General features: G+C 38.9%; 1 protein-coding gene across 2 annotated transcripts in view; it reads left to right on the top strand.

Moving 5' to 3' along the window:
- Positions 1-17,549, top strand: part of LGALS8 (galectin 8) — an 892,437-nt gene that overhangs the window by 173,224 nt on the left and 701,664 nt on the right. For both annotated transcript variants that reach the window (XM_044059159.1, XM_044059152.1), the window contains exon 2: positions 16,386-16,474. In XM_044059159.1, coding sequence (XP_043915094.1) covers positions 16,386-16,474 — 89 coding nt within the window. The remainder of the gene's footprint in view (positions 1-16,385; positions 16,475-17,549) is intronic.

Genomic DNA, 17,549 nt, shown 5'->3' with positions numbered 1-17,549 from the left:
AGGGAATTTATTTAAAACTTTAAAAACTTAAGGTATGTTTCGTGGGGGGGACAAAGTGCAACACATGAAAATTGTACTGTATTTCTATTTTTTTTTTTTTTTTTTTTTTGCTGGTTGATTGAGTTCTGGTTAACTGAGGGTTTACTAAACTGAATCAGCAAAGACATTGTCAAGTTAGGTTCAGTGTAATATATTTTGACTGGCTTCCTCAAGCACCAGTCAAGGCCTAATAATGCGTACAGGAACCATATGAATAAACTCATGTAAAAGAACCCGGACTTGAACATGAACAACTAAAAACAAACGCGAATAGCACAAATAGCAATACTTGAAAAAGCATGAAACATCTGTAAGCCTGAAATCCAGAACATAGTTAAGAGCTTTCGTTCTCTTTAATATATCTTCTGATGAAGTTCTTATATTAAAGAGAATGAAAACGCTTAACTGCGTTGTGGTTTGCAGGCTCACAGCTTTTTCAAGTATTGCTATTTGTGCTATTTATGTCTGCCATGTAAAAGAAAGCTTTTTATCAAGACAACAGAGTGAATGGCACCTCATTAGAAGGTAGGTAGAAGACTAAAACCAGTTTGAAAATTTTAACCACAACTGCAGTTCGCTTTGCAGGAAAAGTATGCAAGCATTTTGTATGTGTTTATGCTGCTTAAGACATTTAATTCATTTTCATATATCCACTTCAGGATCATAGGAGAGCTGGAGCTTGTCTTTGACATGATTTAGTATAGCTTCCATACATAGAGTAATTGAGAAAAGGATGTATTTTCATTTGCCATATTAAAATAAAGTGTAATAGGACACATTTCAATAAATTCTTAAACTTTACAAAGCTGTAGCCCTGTTCACTGTAAAGACAAAAGTACTAAATTTGTAGTGTTTTGTGTAAATAATATTTTAGTTAGTCCTGCAACTGAGTTGGAGTGGATATATGTGGCTATGGGTATTCGTTTGGATCAAGGATTTCCATGATTTTTTTTAATGTCTTTACAGAGCTGAAGCCCTGCTCAGTGTAAGGGCAACAGTGCTGAATTTATAGTGTTTTGAATAAGTAACATTTTGGTCCTGCAGCTGAGTTCAATTGGATATCTGTGGTTATTGGTATTCAGTTGGGTCCAGGATTTCCAAGATTTCTTTGGATGTCTTTAAAGTAGCATATAGACTTCACTATAAGCATCATTTGCTGAAACTTTCTGCTATACTCACCTGAAACAGGTGATTAATTGCAGCTTCATTGACAGATTGAAAGTCACACAGCTACTACACTTGGGATCAGGTGGTGAGGATTCTGACAGACATCATGATGGCAGGATTGCCAGTTGTTAATGCTAGTTTCATTGTGTAAAAGCAGGAAAGAGTATAAAAAGCTAACTAGACAAAAACTGAACTAACTTAATGGGTCTGATTAGCAAATGAACAAACCAGGTAAAATATTGAAATGTCTGCATTTCAGGTGTGGGTTCTTCATCCCACATTTTATGCACATCTAAGTATCCATTTGGTTAATATAGCAGTTGAGAGACTGTGTGGACATGTAGTGAGTTCAACTCAGGTTTGACAGTAAAAGGTTAGGGTAAAAGTCAGCTTTAGGAACCATAGTAGGTTTAATTTGCTCCCATTCAGTGTAAGTTGTAATCGTGAGAGAGGAAGTGTTTTAAACTGAGTTAAAGTGAAGGAAGTGGTGTCAGAGCGCTAAAATTAAGGCAACAATAATATAAAATGATTGGGCATTTAAAAGATGGCACCATTGTCATTAGAAGCAACACCTGCTTTGTACATTAATTTGGCAGCTGTCAATGTTAAATCTGCTTAGTGGTACCAGACAGCATTTCTGAAGTAGTCAGAGCTACAGGGAAGGTGTCAGAATACTGCAACTCTCATACCCTTAGCTCAAGAATTTTTGAAGTTGAGTATAAAGCCAAAAATAAAAGGGGCAAAGACCAAAGGCATCAAAAGTTTTTAAACATAGTTCTCATTTTCCTAGAAAGTTGGTAGAATAAGAAAATTTGCAGTGACTTGAATTTGATGCAAATTAAAATGTCTGGAAGCCTGATATAGGACATTATTTTGTAAAGAAGTTTCATGTTACATTAAAGGAACGAAAGCGCTTAACTTATTTAACAAAGTAGTGTTGGTCATGGTTCTTCATTCCAGCTTCAACAGTCTGTATTTATTTTTAGAGTTTATTTTGTGACTAATATTCAATGATGCTCCAGTCATAGCTTTTAGGAAGGTATAGCAAAACAGTCAGACAAAAATCAAAGGCCATGGAGACATGCATCCTAAGGCAGGCACACAACATATTACAGTCTGAACTGGCCACAGACGTCTATCAAAGTCATTGACCCAGTCCCTAGTGTAACTACTTTAAATGCAACGGACACAAGTATTCAAGTAGGAGTATGAGCAGGACAGTCTGAAACCATCAAACTGAAGAGGAAAGGGTAAAATGTAAATTCACTCAATTGCCCTAGAATTGGTGCCATGGGAATAGTGTTTCATAATTATAGTAGCACTGTATATAACTTAAGGACCCTTGAGCTGATGTTTTTATGGTAGTTCATCTTTCTTAAAAGATAACCAGCTGCAGGATAGAATGAAAATAAAGTTATAAATAGTAATTTACATATTTCATTACCTTGCAAAATACAAATGGACTCTTTTTTTCAGACTTTTTTAATCAAGACAAAATCTTATTTTGAAGACTGTGTGTAGTTCTGAAAATTCACTGTAAAAATATTAAGAGAGTAAAGAGGAATATTATATTTTCAATGTCTGAAAAGTAGTGGGTCTCCTTACCTTCTGTTTCTGTTCCTTGTAGGTAATGCTGCTTAATTCTGTTTACTTTCCCCTGTGTCTTGGGTATTGCTCATTCACTCTCCTCCTCGTTTTGCTTTGAAATGCTTCACGGATGTGCTCTGCAGTTGCTTTTTCTAATTAAAAAAAAAAATCCTATTTACCCTTACCAGTGTGTAGTGGTATGGTATTTGTAAACATTATGTTTGTATTTACGTGTTTTCTACAGTAATTATTCTCTTCATTATTGTCCTTACAAGCTCGACATCCTTTGAAGTAATATGTATTACTTGCCTTTACCTGTATTGCATTTTTAATTTTCTACATGCAGCGAATTGTGACTGACTTAGATCTACAGTGGTGGTGTTTGTTTTTTCAGATTTTCCCGGTTAGGGGTCGCCACAGCGGAACTCCGGTCCGCTAATGATTGGCAGTAGATTTTTATGGTGCCGAGTTGTCAGCCTGACGCTCAACCTTCAGCGAAGGCACGCCTATTCACGCTTGTCTTTCAAACGCCACTCGACTGCGGGAAGGATATGCAGACTCCACACAGAAGGCACTCCAACCGAGAATCGAACAGCAGAACCTCTTGCTGTGAGGCAACAATGCTACCGCTGCACCACTGCAGCTACTTAGAGCTACAGTGCATTTTGTGATTAACTCAACCCAGGGTCATGGATATTATATTGCATTCCTCTGCCTTTTTAGCTACAGTACTAGCCCTGCATTCTCACCATTGACAGTAACTGTCCTGTGACTACTGAAGTCTTAGTTGTCAGTACTTGGTAGAATATGTTTGTCACCATAAACCCTGTACTGTCACACTCATAGTAATCCATTTGGAGACAGTGCAGCACATTGTCATGCATCTGCTGTTTATCATGAAGGCCAATAAAATGAGGGCCGTTTCACTCTGCCTTCATGCTTTGCATAGGAGTCTTAAGGCAGACATCCAAAATTCTAAGGCATTGTTAACAAGAGTGTAGCAGGCTTCTCATTCCCATAACCAACCGTTATTCCACTACACCATTCATCCCCCATTGCGTAATCTTTAAAGAGCACTGCACCCTGAAATAGGAATATTTACCACCTATAAACTTTGATGTGACCTAACATTTGGAATGCACTGAAGGATTACTCTGTTAATTGCTACTTGGCAGCTCCATACCTTTTCATTTTTTGACACATCTTTAAATGGTATAGCTGCAACTGAAGTGGAAGACTGTTTTTCTATTAATAGATGCTTGTTTTGTACTGAGATGACATCAAAACACAATGATTAAAGACACAGGTACTGCACTGTAGCTTTAGCTAGAAATTCACAACAATGGAAAAGTTTCAAAACTCCCTCCTCTCTGTAGTACTTTTTATATAGGTTCATAGGTAGGTACTAGGCTATCGGCTGGCGGCAGTGAAGAGTTACCGAATAGCTGGGTAACTACAGTAGAGATGGTAAGGGAGACCACTAGAAAGGTGCTTGGTGTGACATCTGGACAAAGGAAGGAGGACAAGGAGACCTGGTGGTGGAATGAAGAAACACAGGAGAGTATACAGAGGAAGAGGATGGCGAAGAAATGGGATTGTCAGAGAGATGAAGGAGATGAGCATGACAAAGAGAGCGGTGGCGAAGGCTAAGGATAAGGCATATGGAGAATTGTATGAAAGGTTGGACACTAAAGAGGGAGAAAAGTACCTGTACCAATTGGCTAGACAGAGGGACTGAGCTGGGAAAGATGTGCAGCAGGTAAGGGTGATAAAGGATATTGTAGGGAAATGTACTCACAAGCGAGGACAGTGTGTTGAGCAGATGGAAAGAGTGCTTTGAGGGGCTGATGAATGAAGAGAATGAAAGAGAGAGAGAAGGTTGGATGACATGGGGATAGTGAAGCAAGAAGTGAAACAGATTAGCAAGGAGGAAGTAAGGACAGCTATGAAGAGAATGAAGAATGGAAAGGCTGTTGGTCCAGATGACATACCAGTGGAAGCGTGGATGTGCTTAGGAGGATTGGCAGTGGAATTTTTAACCAGATTGTTTAATGAAATCTTGGAATGTCAGATGATGCCTGAGGAGTGGATAAAGTGTTTTGGTGCCTATTTTTAAGAATAAAGGTGATGTGCAGAGCTGTAGTAACTACAGAGGGATAAAACTGATCAGTCACAGCTTGAAGTTGTGGGAAAGACTAGTGGAAGCTAGGTTATGAAGGGAGATGATGATTAGTTATCAGCAGTATGGTTTCATGCTGGGAAAGAGCACTACAGATGTGATGTTTGCTCTGAGAGTGTTGATGGAGAAATATAGAGAAGGTCAGAAGGAGTTGCATTGTGTTTTAATGGACTTGGAGAAAGCATATGATAAGGTGCCTAGAGAGGAGTTGTGGTATTGTATGAGGAAGTTGGGAGTGGCAGAGAAGTATGTAAGAGTGGTACAGGATATGTGCGAGGGTAGTGTGACAGTGGTGAGGTCTGCAGTGGGAGTGACAGACGCGTTTAAGGTGGAGGTGGGATTACATCAAGGATCAGCTCTGAGCCCTGTCTTATTTGCAATGGTGATGGACAGGTTGAGAGATGAGATCAAACAGGAGGCCCCATGGACTATGATGTTTACAGATGACATTGTGATCTGTAGTGAGAGTAGGGAACAGGTTGAGGGAGACCCTGGAGTGGTCTAGATATGCTCTAGAGAAGAAAGGAATGAAGGTCAGCAGGACTAAGAATATATGTGTGTGAATGAGAGGGAGGATAGAGGAATGGTGATGATGCAGGGAGTAGAGTTGGCAAAGGTGGATGAGTTTAAGTACTTGGAATCAGCAGTTTAGAGTAATGGTGAGTGTGGAAGAGAGGTGAAGAAAAGAGTATGGGCAGGGTGGAATGGGTGGAGAAGAATGTTAGGAGTGATTTGTGACAGACTGGTACCAGTAAGAGTGAAAGGGAAGGTCTGCAAGAGGGTAGTGAGATCAGCTATGTTGTATGGATTGGAGACGGTGGCATTGACAAAAAGGCAGGATTCAGAGCTGGACGTGGCAGAGCTAAAGATGTTAAGATTTGCACTGGGTGTGACAAGGATGTACAGGATTAGGAATCAGTATATTAAAGGGTCAGCTCAGGTTGGACGGTTTGGAGACAAAAGTCAGAGAGCCGAGATTGCATTGGTTTGGACATGTGCTGAGGAGGGATGCTGGGTACATATTGGGAAAAGGATGCTAAGGATGGAGCTGCCAGGTAAGAGGAAAAGAGGAGGCCTAAGATAAGGTTTATGGATATGGTGAGAGAGGACATGCAGGTGGTTGGTGTGACAGAGCAAGATGCAGAGGACAGGAAGAAATGGAAACAGATGATCCACTGTGGGCGACCCCTAACGGGAGCGGCTGAAAGAGAAGAAGCCTTGAAAAGAAATTTGTACCACAAGGTTTAAGATTAACTAAATTTCTGAATAATGTTTTTGATGGAACCAATTTTTTTTAATGAATTGGTTAGCGCTTTTAATGAAAGTGGTCTTGCTGTTTTACAGATTATTATTAAAAGCAATTTTTCGGTTATGGCAGGTTTGCATAATGAGATTTTGGAGCTTAATAAAGCAGAAATGGATTTGTTGCATTCTGTAAACATATTTAGATTAAAATACATTAATGTGTTCAAGGATGTGGACAGGGTAATGGAGAAAAACAAGAAGAAAAAATTAAATAAGTTGGAAAGAGATGAGAAGGATTACAAGAGTGTGAAAGCGTATTTAGCCTACCTACCGAAACATTCCATTTCCAATTATAGACAGAACTACAACCCCGCACCAGAGTTAGGTAACACAGGGGAAGAAAATAATGACTGAAGTTAAGGATAATTCTTGTGATGGGGTATGGGGAGGGCCCATTTAGGTTATTTTCCTGTAAGGAGATCACATAACCAATCTGCACAGCTATCCTATGCACAAATGACCAGGAAAACTTCCTGTGTACCCCATTTTTATTGGGGGCAGAGAGGCAGGGGGAGGAATGGCTAACAGGAATGACATTCAGGGCAATGGACCTATAATGTGTACACACACACACACACACACACACACACACACACACACACACACACACACACACGGGTTTCCACATTTTTAACTGTAGTGAGGTGGAATTAACTAATACCCATTTTGATTTATTTCAGAAAGGGTTTTCTTTTGTTCCTACCAAAACTGGATCAGTGGCAAGGATGATTTTGGACACAAAATTATTTGGTAGAAGTTTAAATTTAGAGGTATTCTTTGAGGGTAAGAATTTTATGGATAACAATAACTACCTCAAGAAAGAGTACCTTTAACCTCACCCATCCATCCTGTTCTTTCTAACTTTGAAGCATTAGTTGAGAGTGACATGCGTAAATCCTTCAGTGGGAATAACAAAAAGAAGAGTTTTATTAATAACTTGACAAGGGATGAAAGGGAATTGGTTCATGAACTGAGTACGAACCGTAATGTTAGGATTATGAAACCCTGTAAGGGTGGCATTGATGGAAGAATGAATGTACTCCAGCAAAATGTTAGTGATTTTACACAGTGATGGGAAATATCAAGAGGTGTCTATAAATGAAATCAATTTGGCTTATCGAAATCTGGATTTGTGTCTTGAGGATGATTTACTTGAAGGGGCTATAGAAAGCAATTGTTTGAATTTGAGGGTACCTAACCGGTGATTCTGGGCATTTTTGGTATCCCTACTGTACCTAAAGAGCCTCTCAACCCCCCTTTAAGGCCCATTGTTTATTCTGCATGGTCTAAAACACAACCCATGGCCATACATGGCTCAAGCTGTGGATTTACAATGCCAGCTGGATGAGACTTTAATACGCAATGAAAACAGTGGAGTTAATAAGACTAATAGTGATGAAGATCTATCCTTCATAACAATTGATAGAGCAGGCATGACTGTATTAGAAGCTGAAGATTCTTCAGAGATGGTCAGCAAAGATATTCTTGTAATTTAGATTCAGTTATTAGAGGAACTGATACGTATATTTGCAGAGATGATAATGAACATCGAGTAGTGTTATGCTTGCCAGGAGCAAAAATAGATGTGAAACAAGCCTTGGGACACCTTAATGTAAGGAAGTATGGATCTGTTTTTATTCATGTTGGTACAAATGATGTCACCAACAAAGATTCTTCGACTGTTAGTCAGGAACTGACATCCCTCCCAGATAGTATAGCTTACACTGGTGTTAGGATGTATTTTTCACAAATCACCTATAGAAAGGATAGTCAGGTCACTGTGAATGAAAAGATTTTTTGGATAAACACCTACATGGAAAAAATGTCCTGTCTTAAAAAAATGGAAATGTGTAGAGCATCCAAGCCTTATTTTGGGCACATGTGTTCAGACAGGATGGTGTGCATTTGTCTAGATCAGGGAAGAGAATTTTTGCAGCAGATATTTTGCAATATTTGACAAACACTAGCCAGGATCTTTGCCAGGTCAAAAATGTAAACAGTTCACAGATAGCAACATTTGATGCATCTCTGATGGTTGTTAATGCTAGGTGCATTAATAATGACGTTTTTTTTATTAGAAATTTTTCTACGATCCCACAAGATTGATGTTGTTATAGTTTGTGAAATATGGTTAAAGAACGACTGGAAACCAGTTCTATCAGAGTATAAATGTTTTTACTGTAACAGACATTCTAACAAAAAATCAGGTGGAGGTGTTATGATAGGGATTAACGATAGCTATGAGACTTGTGATTATTACATGTTGAATGATAACACCAATACTATAGACTGTGTAACTGTGACAATAAAGACAACCCTGGAATATATAGCAATTGTGGGAGTGTACAGACCACCAAAGTCAAGTGCAGATGACCTAGAGGAATTCATACATTTCTTGCATGAAACATAGGGAAGAATAATATTAGCTGGAGACTTAAATTTACCAGAAACAGACTGGAATAATATTGATTCAACAACATTAGTAAAGAAATTATTCACAGACTATATTCAGGAACAACAAATGCTTCAGATTGTAAAAAAAAAAAGCTACCAGGGGACGGAATATACTAGATATTGTTTGTGTTCCCAAAGAAATTACTGTAACTTCAAGTCAAGTTTTATCACCATTGATGTGCAGTGATCACTGGGTTATAAAGGTTAATTTGTTGCTAGATAATTCTGCCAAACTGAAATCTAAGCCAATGCACAGAAGGTTAATTACAGATTATAGGGAAGCAAAACAGTTACTATATAAAACTAACTGGAGTGAGGTGTTCAGTGGAAAAACTGCAGATGGAATATGGAAAGTTTTGAAAGAGAAATTGAGTGCAGAAAGTCAAAAAAATGTTTAACATCAGGATCTAGGCACGCAACATCAGGGGGGTATACTTCCATAAGAACAAGATATCTGATTAAGGTGAGAGACAAAAAATATAAGAAATGGAACAGAGGTCGAACTACAACTTTGAAAACTGAAATAAACGAGCTGGACAAACAGATTAAGCATAGTGTTAGACAAGATCGAAGAAAATTTAAAGATATTGAGCATAATAGAAAACCTTTTTATAGATACACAAGATGTGGAAGGAGTAAAGATACACAAATTGTTAAACTGATTGTAGATTCTAAAATTTATTCTCAGACACAACAGATTACAGATATATTTACAAAATCTTATGCAAAACAGTTTGGCTCCACAAAGGGGTGGTAAGTTGTCCTAGTGACATCCAGGTAACCCCAGATACTGGAATCAAATTAGATTATATTGAAAAAGAACTGTGCAAACTGGATCCAAACAAAGTGCAGGGAGGAGACAGAATAAGTAACAATGACCTGAGAACACTTAAGCAAGAATTTACACTGTCATTGCATCTATTATTCACTAGGTCATATAAATATGGGGAGATTCCTCAAGAATTACATGCACTTATTAAACCTGCCTTTAGGGGAAAGGGGAGTAGGACAAACCCAGAATCATATAGACCCTTAAGTCTACTTTCATGTTGTGGAAAAATAATGGAGAAGGTAATACTGGATAAGTTATTGTCAGAACTGGATAGGTTGGGACTTGCAACCATATATCAGCATGCATATGTTGAAAATAGATCTATTACCACCTGTAACATGATGTTCTATAACAATATAATAACAGCTATGAATGAAAAATTGTGCTGTGATGTGATGTGATGTATATCGATTTAACTTCAGCATTTGACAGGGTCATGCACAAAACACTGATCAATAAATTAGTACAACTAGGTATTGATTCACTGTGGATAAGATGGATAGCTGCATGGCTTACAAATAGGACATGGTAAGTATCACACACCAACTGGACAGGCGAAATCCTCGGTTACAGTCAAGGTGGCCCACAGGGCTCTGTACTAGGCCCTTACTTGTTTAGATTGTACCTTTCAGACCTTACTTTTTCATCTGAGGTGTTCAACAGTCTATATGCTGACGACCTGAAATTGGGTAAACTGATTACAAGTGTTACAGATAAGGCATGTCTGCAAAATAATTTTACTAAATTGACCATTTGGGCACAGGAGAATAATATGTTGATGAATACATCAAAAACTAAGCATATGAGATTTGGGAGACATAAACTGAAAGGAGAATATTTAATACAGCACACAGTGATTGAAACTGTAGACTCATTTAAGGACCTGGGTATATGGGTAGATCCCGCTATGAGTTTTTCAAATCATATCAACCGATTTTCTAATGATAGTTATAGAACTATAGGTTGTATAAAAATATTTATAAAGTCTAGGAAATCAAACATAATGAAGTCATTGTTTGTTAGTTACATTAGACCCAAACCTGAGTATGGAATAACAATATGGAAACCCTATAGGAAAACAAGCATGAATAAACTGGAAATAGTACAGCGGAAATCTCCTAAGGGCATCCATGGATGTGAAAATCAAAGTTATTATGAAAGACTAAAATATCTTAACTTGTACCATGTCTCTTACAGATATTTAAGAGGAGATCTTATTCAGGTATATAGGGCATTTTGGGACAACTACCTGGGAATGTTTGGGGTTATCAAAAAGTACTAGAGAATCATCAGATAACCTACGTAGAAGATTCTATTAGAATGAGAAGTGTACTAATTGGTTCTCTGACAGAGTAGCTGATGCTTGGAACAAACTACCAAATTACATTAAAGCAAGTGCTAGTTTAGATATTTTTAAGAACAGCCTGGACATTTATTATGGGAACAAGTGTTTTGGCATATTGGCAAGCTAAAAGGGCTTTAATGCCCATGCTTGAAACATATGCATATATGTATTTATGTTGATAGTAAACTTAAACTGTTTTACGGTCTACACGAACATATCCTTATTGATTTGTGGGATTTTTTGTCCAAGTTTGGGGGTATTGAATTTAATCCCGACTATGTATTTATATCCATTGACATTAAAAACTTATTTAGTGTCATTCCTCATGATACAGGGGTTAGCTTGATTTGATGAAGCTATTGTTGATTTTGGATTTTTGCCCCCTCAAGAGTTTAGATTAGTGTTGGAAAATATGGAGTTAGTACTCAAAAACAATTTCCTGTTTTTCAGGGAGTGTACTATAAACAGATTGGTGGGGTAGCCATGGGGGCCTCTTGTGCCCCCCATGTTTGCTAATATAGTATTACTGTATTGGGAACAACATTTTGTGTTTCCATCGGCCCTCTATGAGAATGTAAGGGCCTATTTTCGATACCTAAATGATATATTTGTCATTTGGAAAGGCCCCACCAATGCAAGAGAGTCCCTTTATTGAGTTTATTAACCGTACTACGAACTTTTTGGAGTTTACCCACAGTATAGGATTGAATGAGATGCATTTTTCGGATGTCATAATTAAGAAGGAGGTCCACTTCAACCTTGGATAGGAAGAAACACTTCCCTAACTCCTATCTGCATTTTAAAAGTGAACATCCTTTTTTTTTTCAAAAGAGAAACATCATTAAAGGGCAGATGGTCAGGGCTGCCCGTATGACCTCTTTGAAGGAGGATTTGGATCAGGAGTTATTTAATTTACATTTGTTGACCAGGATAGTCCGACTGGATATATGTCCATTACCGGAGATAAAAGCTCCAAGATAATAATAATAATACACATTGAGCATTTAGTAAATGCTAGTTTCAAGCAGATTACAGTCATAAGCAATACCAGCATGTAGCACATATAGTACTAACTTATTAGAAAACACTTTACAAAACCTAACATTATTTTCAAAGTTATATATACATAACATTGCATTCAGGTTTAAGACACATTGAGCAACAGTTATACAATTGACCCTTCCTGAAATGAAGTGTTAGAAAAAAACTAGAAGTAGTTGAAGGTAAGGCACCTAAGAAATGGAGAGGTCACTTGTTGGGGTTAGTGCAAGGACATAACCAATGAATTTTGACATATTTCTTGTGTTTGTTTTTGAATTGAGTTAGTGAGGGTTCTAGAGTCAAGTCATCTGGGAGTTATGTTATATAGGAGAACTTTTTATTAAAAGAGGATATCCTGAAAATTTGGTGGTGTTGATTAAGGAAGATATATTGGATGGGTGGGGTACTAGATATCTCCATATTTTGATCAATAGGGATGCAGTTGTTAACAAGCCCCAGGTACATGATGGGTTACCACCGAGAGTTACCGGGTATGTAAAGCAGGATTATGATAGATCCCCAGGTGGGATTAGGAAATCTTACTTTTTGATTGACTTCCATAGGGGTACCCATATGATGATGAACATCATGGGATTGGGATATATTTTCCAGTATGCCTAACAGCTTGGGTGTCTTTTCTAGGAATTTAAAATTTGGTTCAAAAAGGGGCCACAATCTGAAAGAAATATTCTGAAGGGGACAAAAACACTACTGTAATTGCTGAGAAAACTGGCACAGATGCGGAATGTGCACCTCCTGTTTTGCATACTATGTGAGCAAAACAGAAAGGAAATTAAAACAAAGAATTTACGAACACATTTAGGATATCAGTAAAGGGAAAGATACCACTGCCTTGTATAAACATACTTTAGTGTGTCCGGGTTACAATTTCAAGTTTTGGGTTTTGGAGCAAGTTAAAAAATTTGAGAGAGGCAGTGACTGGGAAACAAGTCTGGAATTTAGTGAGCTTATGTGACAGTTGAGAATGGAAGCTTGTTCCCGTCCTGGCTTGAATGAATATTACTCCATCACACCTGCTCTGAAGAAAAGACCTTTAAAGTAAAGGTTTATTAGAAATTATTCATTTCAGTGTATAGTATTCATGTTTAGGTTCATAGGTGTGCACTAGGCTAATGGCCCTGGAGCCTTTACAAGCCTAGCCCATAGGATTACCTTGGCATAGTGCCACCTGACCTTAGTTCCCAGTGCCTCTGTCGAGTAGAGTCACTGGAGTGATCCCCGGCGTGAATTTTCTATTTCCCATCCACTCATCAAGATTTCTCTTGAAGAGTCTGGGTTATGAGCCTGTCCCTCCAGCACGTTCTGTTGATTGTGGTAATGAGGTTGAGTTCTCTGGAGCATGTGATGCGTAGGGATTGGAATTTCTTTAGATGTAGCATTTCTAACAGAGCTGGGTCAGACATGGCTTTGTAAGTCAAGCAAAGATCGCCTCTAAGTAGGTGACATGAGACAGAGAATCGGAGTTTTTTGAGTCTGTCCTTATAGGACAAGTGTTTAAGGTCTAGGATCCTCTTTGTGAGGTACTTTTGCGGCCTCTCCAGTTGTAGCAGGTGTCTAGTGAGGTACATGCCAAATGGGGCATTGTACTCTATGATTGGCCTAATGAGGTAAGAGTAGAGGGAGACAATGACCTCTTTCTTCCTGGATGCAAAACCCTTAGTAATGGGATGTGCCACATAGAAGGACTTTCTGACCACATGGTGGTCAAAAGAGAGGTTGCTGCCAACCTGTGTTCCCAGATCTCATATAATGCCTTCTGTATTCAGTGGGCTACCATCGATGTGGTAATTCATGGGAACCGGGTTTTTCCCAATAGGGATGACACATTTTTTGGCATTGAGCTTAAGGCCATGGTTCTGACACCAGTCAGTCTCAGTGAGGCCTTTCTGTAGGATGTCAACATCACTTGGGGAGTTAATAATAGCTCCCAACTTGCAATTGTATTTGAACGTTGTCAACCAGAGTCCCTTCATGTTGGCCTGGACTTCTGAGAAGTAACAAGAGACGATCCAGGACTGATCCCTGTGGGACTCAACTCATGACTGGTCAGCAGTCTGACTTGTAGTCAGCTACTTTCACACTGTTTGTTCTATCTGTGAGCCAGTTTGCAACCCACCTAGTGATATAGGAGCTGATGCCTAGTTTAGTAAGTTTTTCTATGATGCCTGAGTGGGGAATGGTATCAAAGGCCTTGGCCAGATCAAGGTAGGCTGTACGAACCACATTGCCTTCATCCACAGCTCTGTTGACTGACTCAAAGAAGTCGACCAAGTTGAGCACGCATGATCTACCCTTCACAAAACCAAACTGTGTAGGATCAAGAGTTTGGAGATTCCCTATATCCTTGTTTATTAGGTCTATGATGATGCGTTCCATAGCTTTGCATATCAGACTTGTCAGGCTAATGGGGAAATAGTTCCCAAGTTCTGTAGTTGCTCCTCCTTTGTGGAGAGGGATGACTATAGCAGTGCGCCATTCGGTAGGGACAAAGCCTGAGGTGAGGCTGTGATTGAACAGGGCACACAGGTGAGGTGCCAGTTCACTCTGTAGTTCATGTAGAAAACAGCCAGGGATATTGTCCGGTCCCGTAGAAGCTGTATTCTTGGCCTTGAATGCTGCTGTTTTAACCTGTGCAGCAGTAATACTGGGTGCCTGGCAATCTACTGGTATTGTGATGGGTCCTTGGGGAGGGGGGGGGATAAATTTGGCACAATCTGTCAGCTAGTATATTGGCAATATCTGTTGTCTCGGTATAGGAGGTACCATTGTGCAGTAGCTCAGAGCAAATCTGGGTATTGCCGTGGAGATTCTTTAAATAACTGTAGAAGGCCTTGTGGTTGTCTTTACTATCTGCTGCAATTCTGTTTTCATAGCTAGCTTTAGTGGATTTGATGAAGATCTCAACTTTTTGTTGAGGCTGATAAGGAAGTTTTTCCAGTCTTGGGACTTCACCTTCTTCCACATCAGTTTCCTCCTCCTCCTCCTGTTGTAGAGTTTGTTTATGGCAGGGGACCACCAGATTGGCTTCCTTTTTTTGGAGGAGAGCATCTTGGTTCTATTGGGTATGGCGAGATCCATGCATTTGTGTACGTGTTCATACAGTGCATTGGTGTATGATTCGGTGGTCATGCAACTATTCTCCATTTGCATGGGTGTCGTGAAGTTAGCCACCTCTGTTTTTAGGAGGCCAAAGTTAGCTTTGGAGAAGTTTTTCATGTTGGTTACCTTTGCAGGGGGGAGGGGTTGTGGATTTCCAAGGTGATTATTTTGTGGTCTGATCTAACCAGGGAGGAATTGATTATTGATGTAGAGCAATGGTCGTCCATGTTAGTAATGACCAGGTCAAGGATGTTGATAACTCTAGTGGGGGTAAGAACGAGCTGGTCCAGGCATTGGAATTAATAAATTCCAGGAAATGTTGGGCAAAAGTATTGGTACATGAGTAGTTTTCCCAGTTAATGGAGGGGTAGTTGAAGTTACCCAATATGTTTGGTTGGACACTAATATAACGTGTTTTATAATATCTTCACGGACAAAGTAGTATATGTACTTTTACATATTTTACAGACCACATTGTATATTTAATTCAGTTTGTTTTGATGTATATTTAGGTTTGGTATGGTTAATAATCAATTAATTAACTAATAGAATTTTAGATTTGTTAATTGATGGTATTATTTAAATATGTGCAGTTTATGTTATAGTATTCTGATGAAGTTCCCTGTGCGAAATGAAAGCCCTTAATCCAGTGTGTATACAGTCGTATTTAATTTATTAGACTTTATCTTGGACATATTTGGTGTGATTACTTGGCCTTTATTGGGTAAGCCGTGGTGGTACAGCAGTAGCGTTGTTGCCTCACAGCAAGAGGTTCTCCTGTTCGATTCTCGGCTGGAGTGCCTTCTCTGTGGAGTCTGCATGTCCTCCCCTTGGTCGAGTGGCCTCCGAAAGCCATGCGTGAATTTGCATGCCTTCGCTGAAAGTTGGGCGTCAGGCTGGCAACTTGGCACCATAAAAATCGACTTCCAATCATTAGCGGACCGGAGTTCCGCTGTGGCGACCCCTAAAAGCCGAAAAGACAAACAACAACAACTCTGCCTTTATTGGGACCAGTGTGCCAGACTGGGTGCTTTGTATGGATTATCTGTTTCTAAAATCAAACTCATGTTGTGGTGAATGGGCATTTCCTATTCCCAACATTGTATAACCTAAACGTTAGAGAAAATGTCAAGTTTTTGAATTTCAGCTTTTTTTTTATTTCTTCTTTCAGGTAGTTAATTTTTGACATTTTTGATTTTCTAGACATAGTGACAGAAAAGCATACACACATTTATTTTTGTGTTTTTTTATCTTAAAAGTAATATGACTGCACTTTAAATTATTTTTTATTTATTTATTTTTTTTAACTGTGCTAGACCATTCCATATATTGGAACCATTATTGGAGGCTTGCACCATGGAGATATGGTAGTAATTCATGGATGTGTTCCTAGTGATGCTGACAGGTAAGACTGCTTCTATCCAACTACAGAACTTGTGCCAAAAGCATATAATGTGGAAATGCTACTTTATGCAACAGTTTTAATCAGTGTCATGTTAGCTTAATATGTATTAACAGAAATCCTCTCTTCAGTATTAATGTTTTCAGAACTTAAAGACTTTGCTTTTTAAAACCTCTTGATTAAGTCAAGGACAGCTAGAAGAAAAGTTTGAAACTGTGATCAGACAATGGTGATAAATTTGTGTGTGACTGCCAGGGAAAACAGTTTTTTTTCTCTTGTTCACTGTTAGCTCTGACTTTTAAGATTGTGTTAACCTCATGTAGTAGTAGTAATACAAGAAAAGACGAGAAGCTTTATAGAGTGGATATAATTTGGTGAGAAAGGTGTACAGTTTGTAAGAGAAGTAATTTGATATTTTGTTATTGAAACTCAGAGCCAGCCAAAATGTTTCAGATGTGTTTTTGTGTTTGCCTCTGACTTGGGTTTTGATTAGTGTCCCAAGTGTCTGATGGTCAGCAGGGAAGACGTATGTTGAAGCAGCCAGAGGCAAATTCATTTGTATTCTTCAGGGTGTGGCTGCAGTGCTAGAGAGTTGATATCAGGAAATGAGGTGCTGCTTCATCATCCAGTGTGAGAGAGTAGTGATAGTAAGCAGAGTTCCAATGTATAACTGGGATGCGAGTAGGACATCTAGGTGCCGGATGTTTGGGACTGTGTTCTGCATACATTAACATTTCTGCATGTTTGTGTCCCTTAAAGCTAAGCAGAAAAAAAAACTTGAGTTGCAGCGCAACAGTCTCTCCTTTCTCTAATTGCCATCCTGGTGTAAGAGTGACCTAGCCCTGGTGTCAAGAGGTGTTTGCCCCTTAAAATTAGGGTCACACCTAGTGATTGCATAAGCAAAATATTACCTCATTGAATCATTGGACGTGGGAATGGCAGTAGGTAATTGGAAGCAATTAGGTCCATGATGTCTATAGCAGGGTTGATAGAAATTCAGAACCAGAAACCACAAAGTCATTTACAAGCTGGATTTGCTTACTTTAGGTCTGATTGCCATATGAGAAGGACTTGTCTT

The sequence above is a fragment of the Protopterus annectens genome, chromosome 1.part2, assembly GCF_019279795.1.
Source record: "Protopterus annectens isolate FY-2018-M chromosome 1.part2, PAN1.0, whole genome shotgun sequence".
NCBI lineage: Eukaryota > Metazoa > Chordata > Ceratodontiformes > Protopteridae > Protopterus > Protopterus annectens.
Note: the sequence above shows the minus strand (reverse complement) of the source record. Positions and strands in the feature narration are given on the sequence as shown.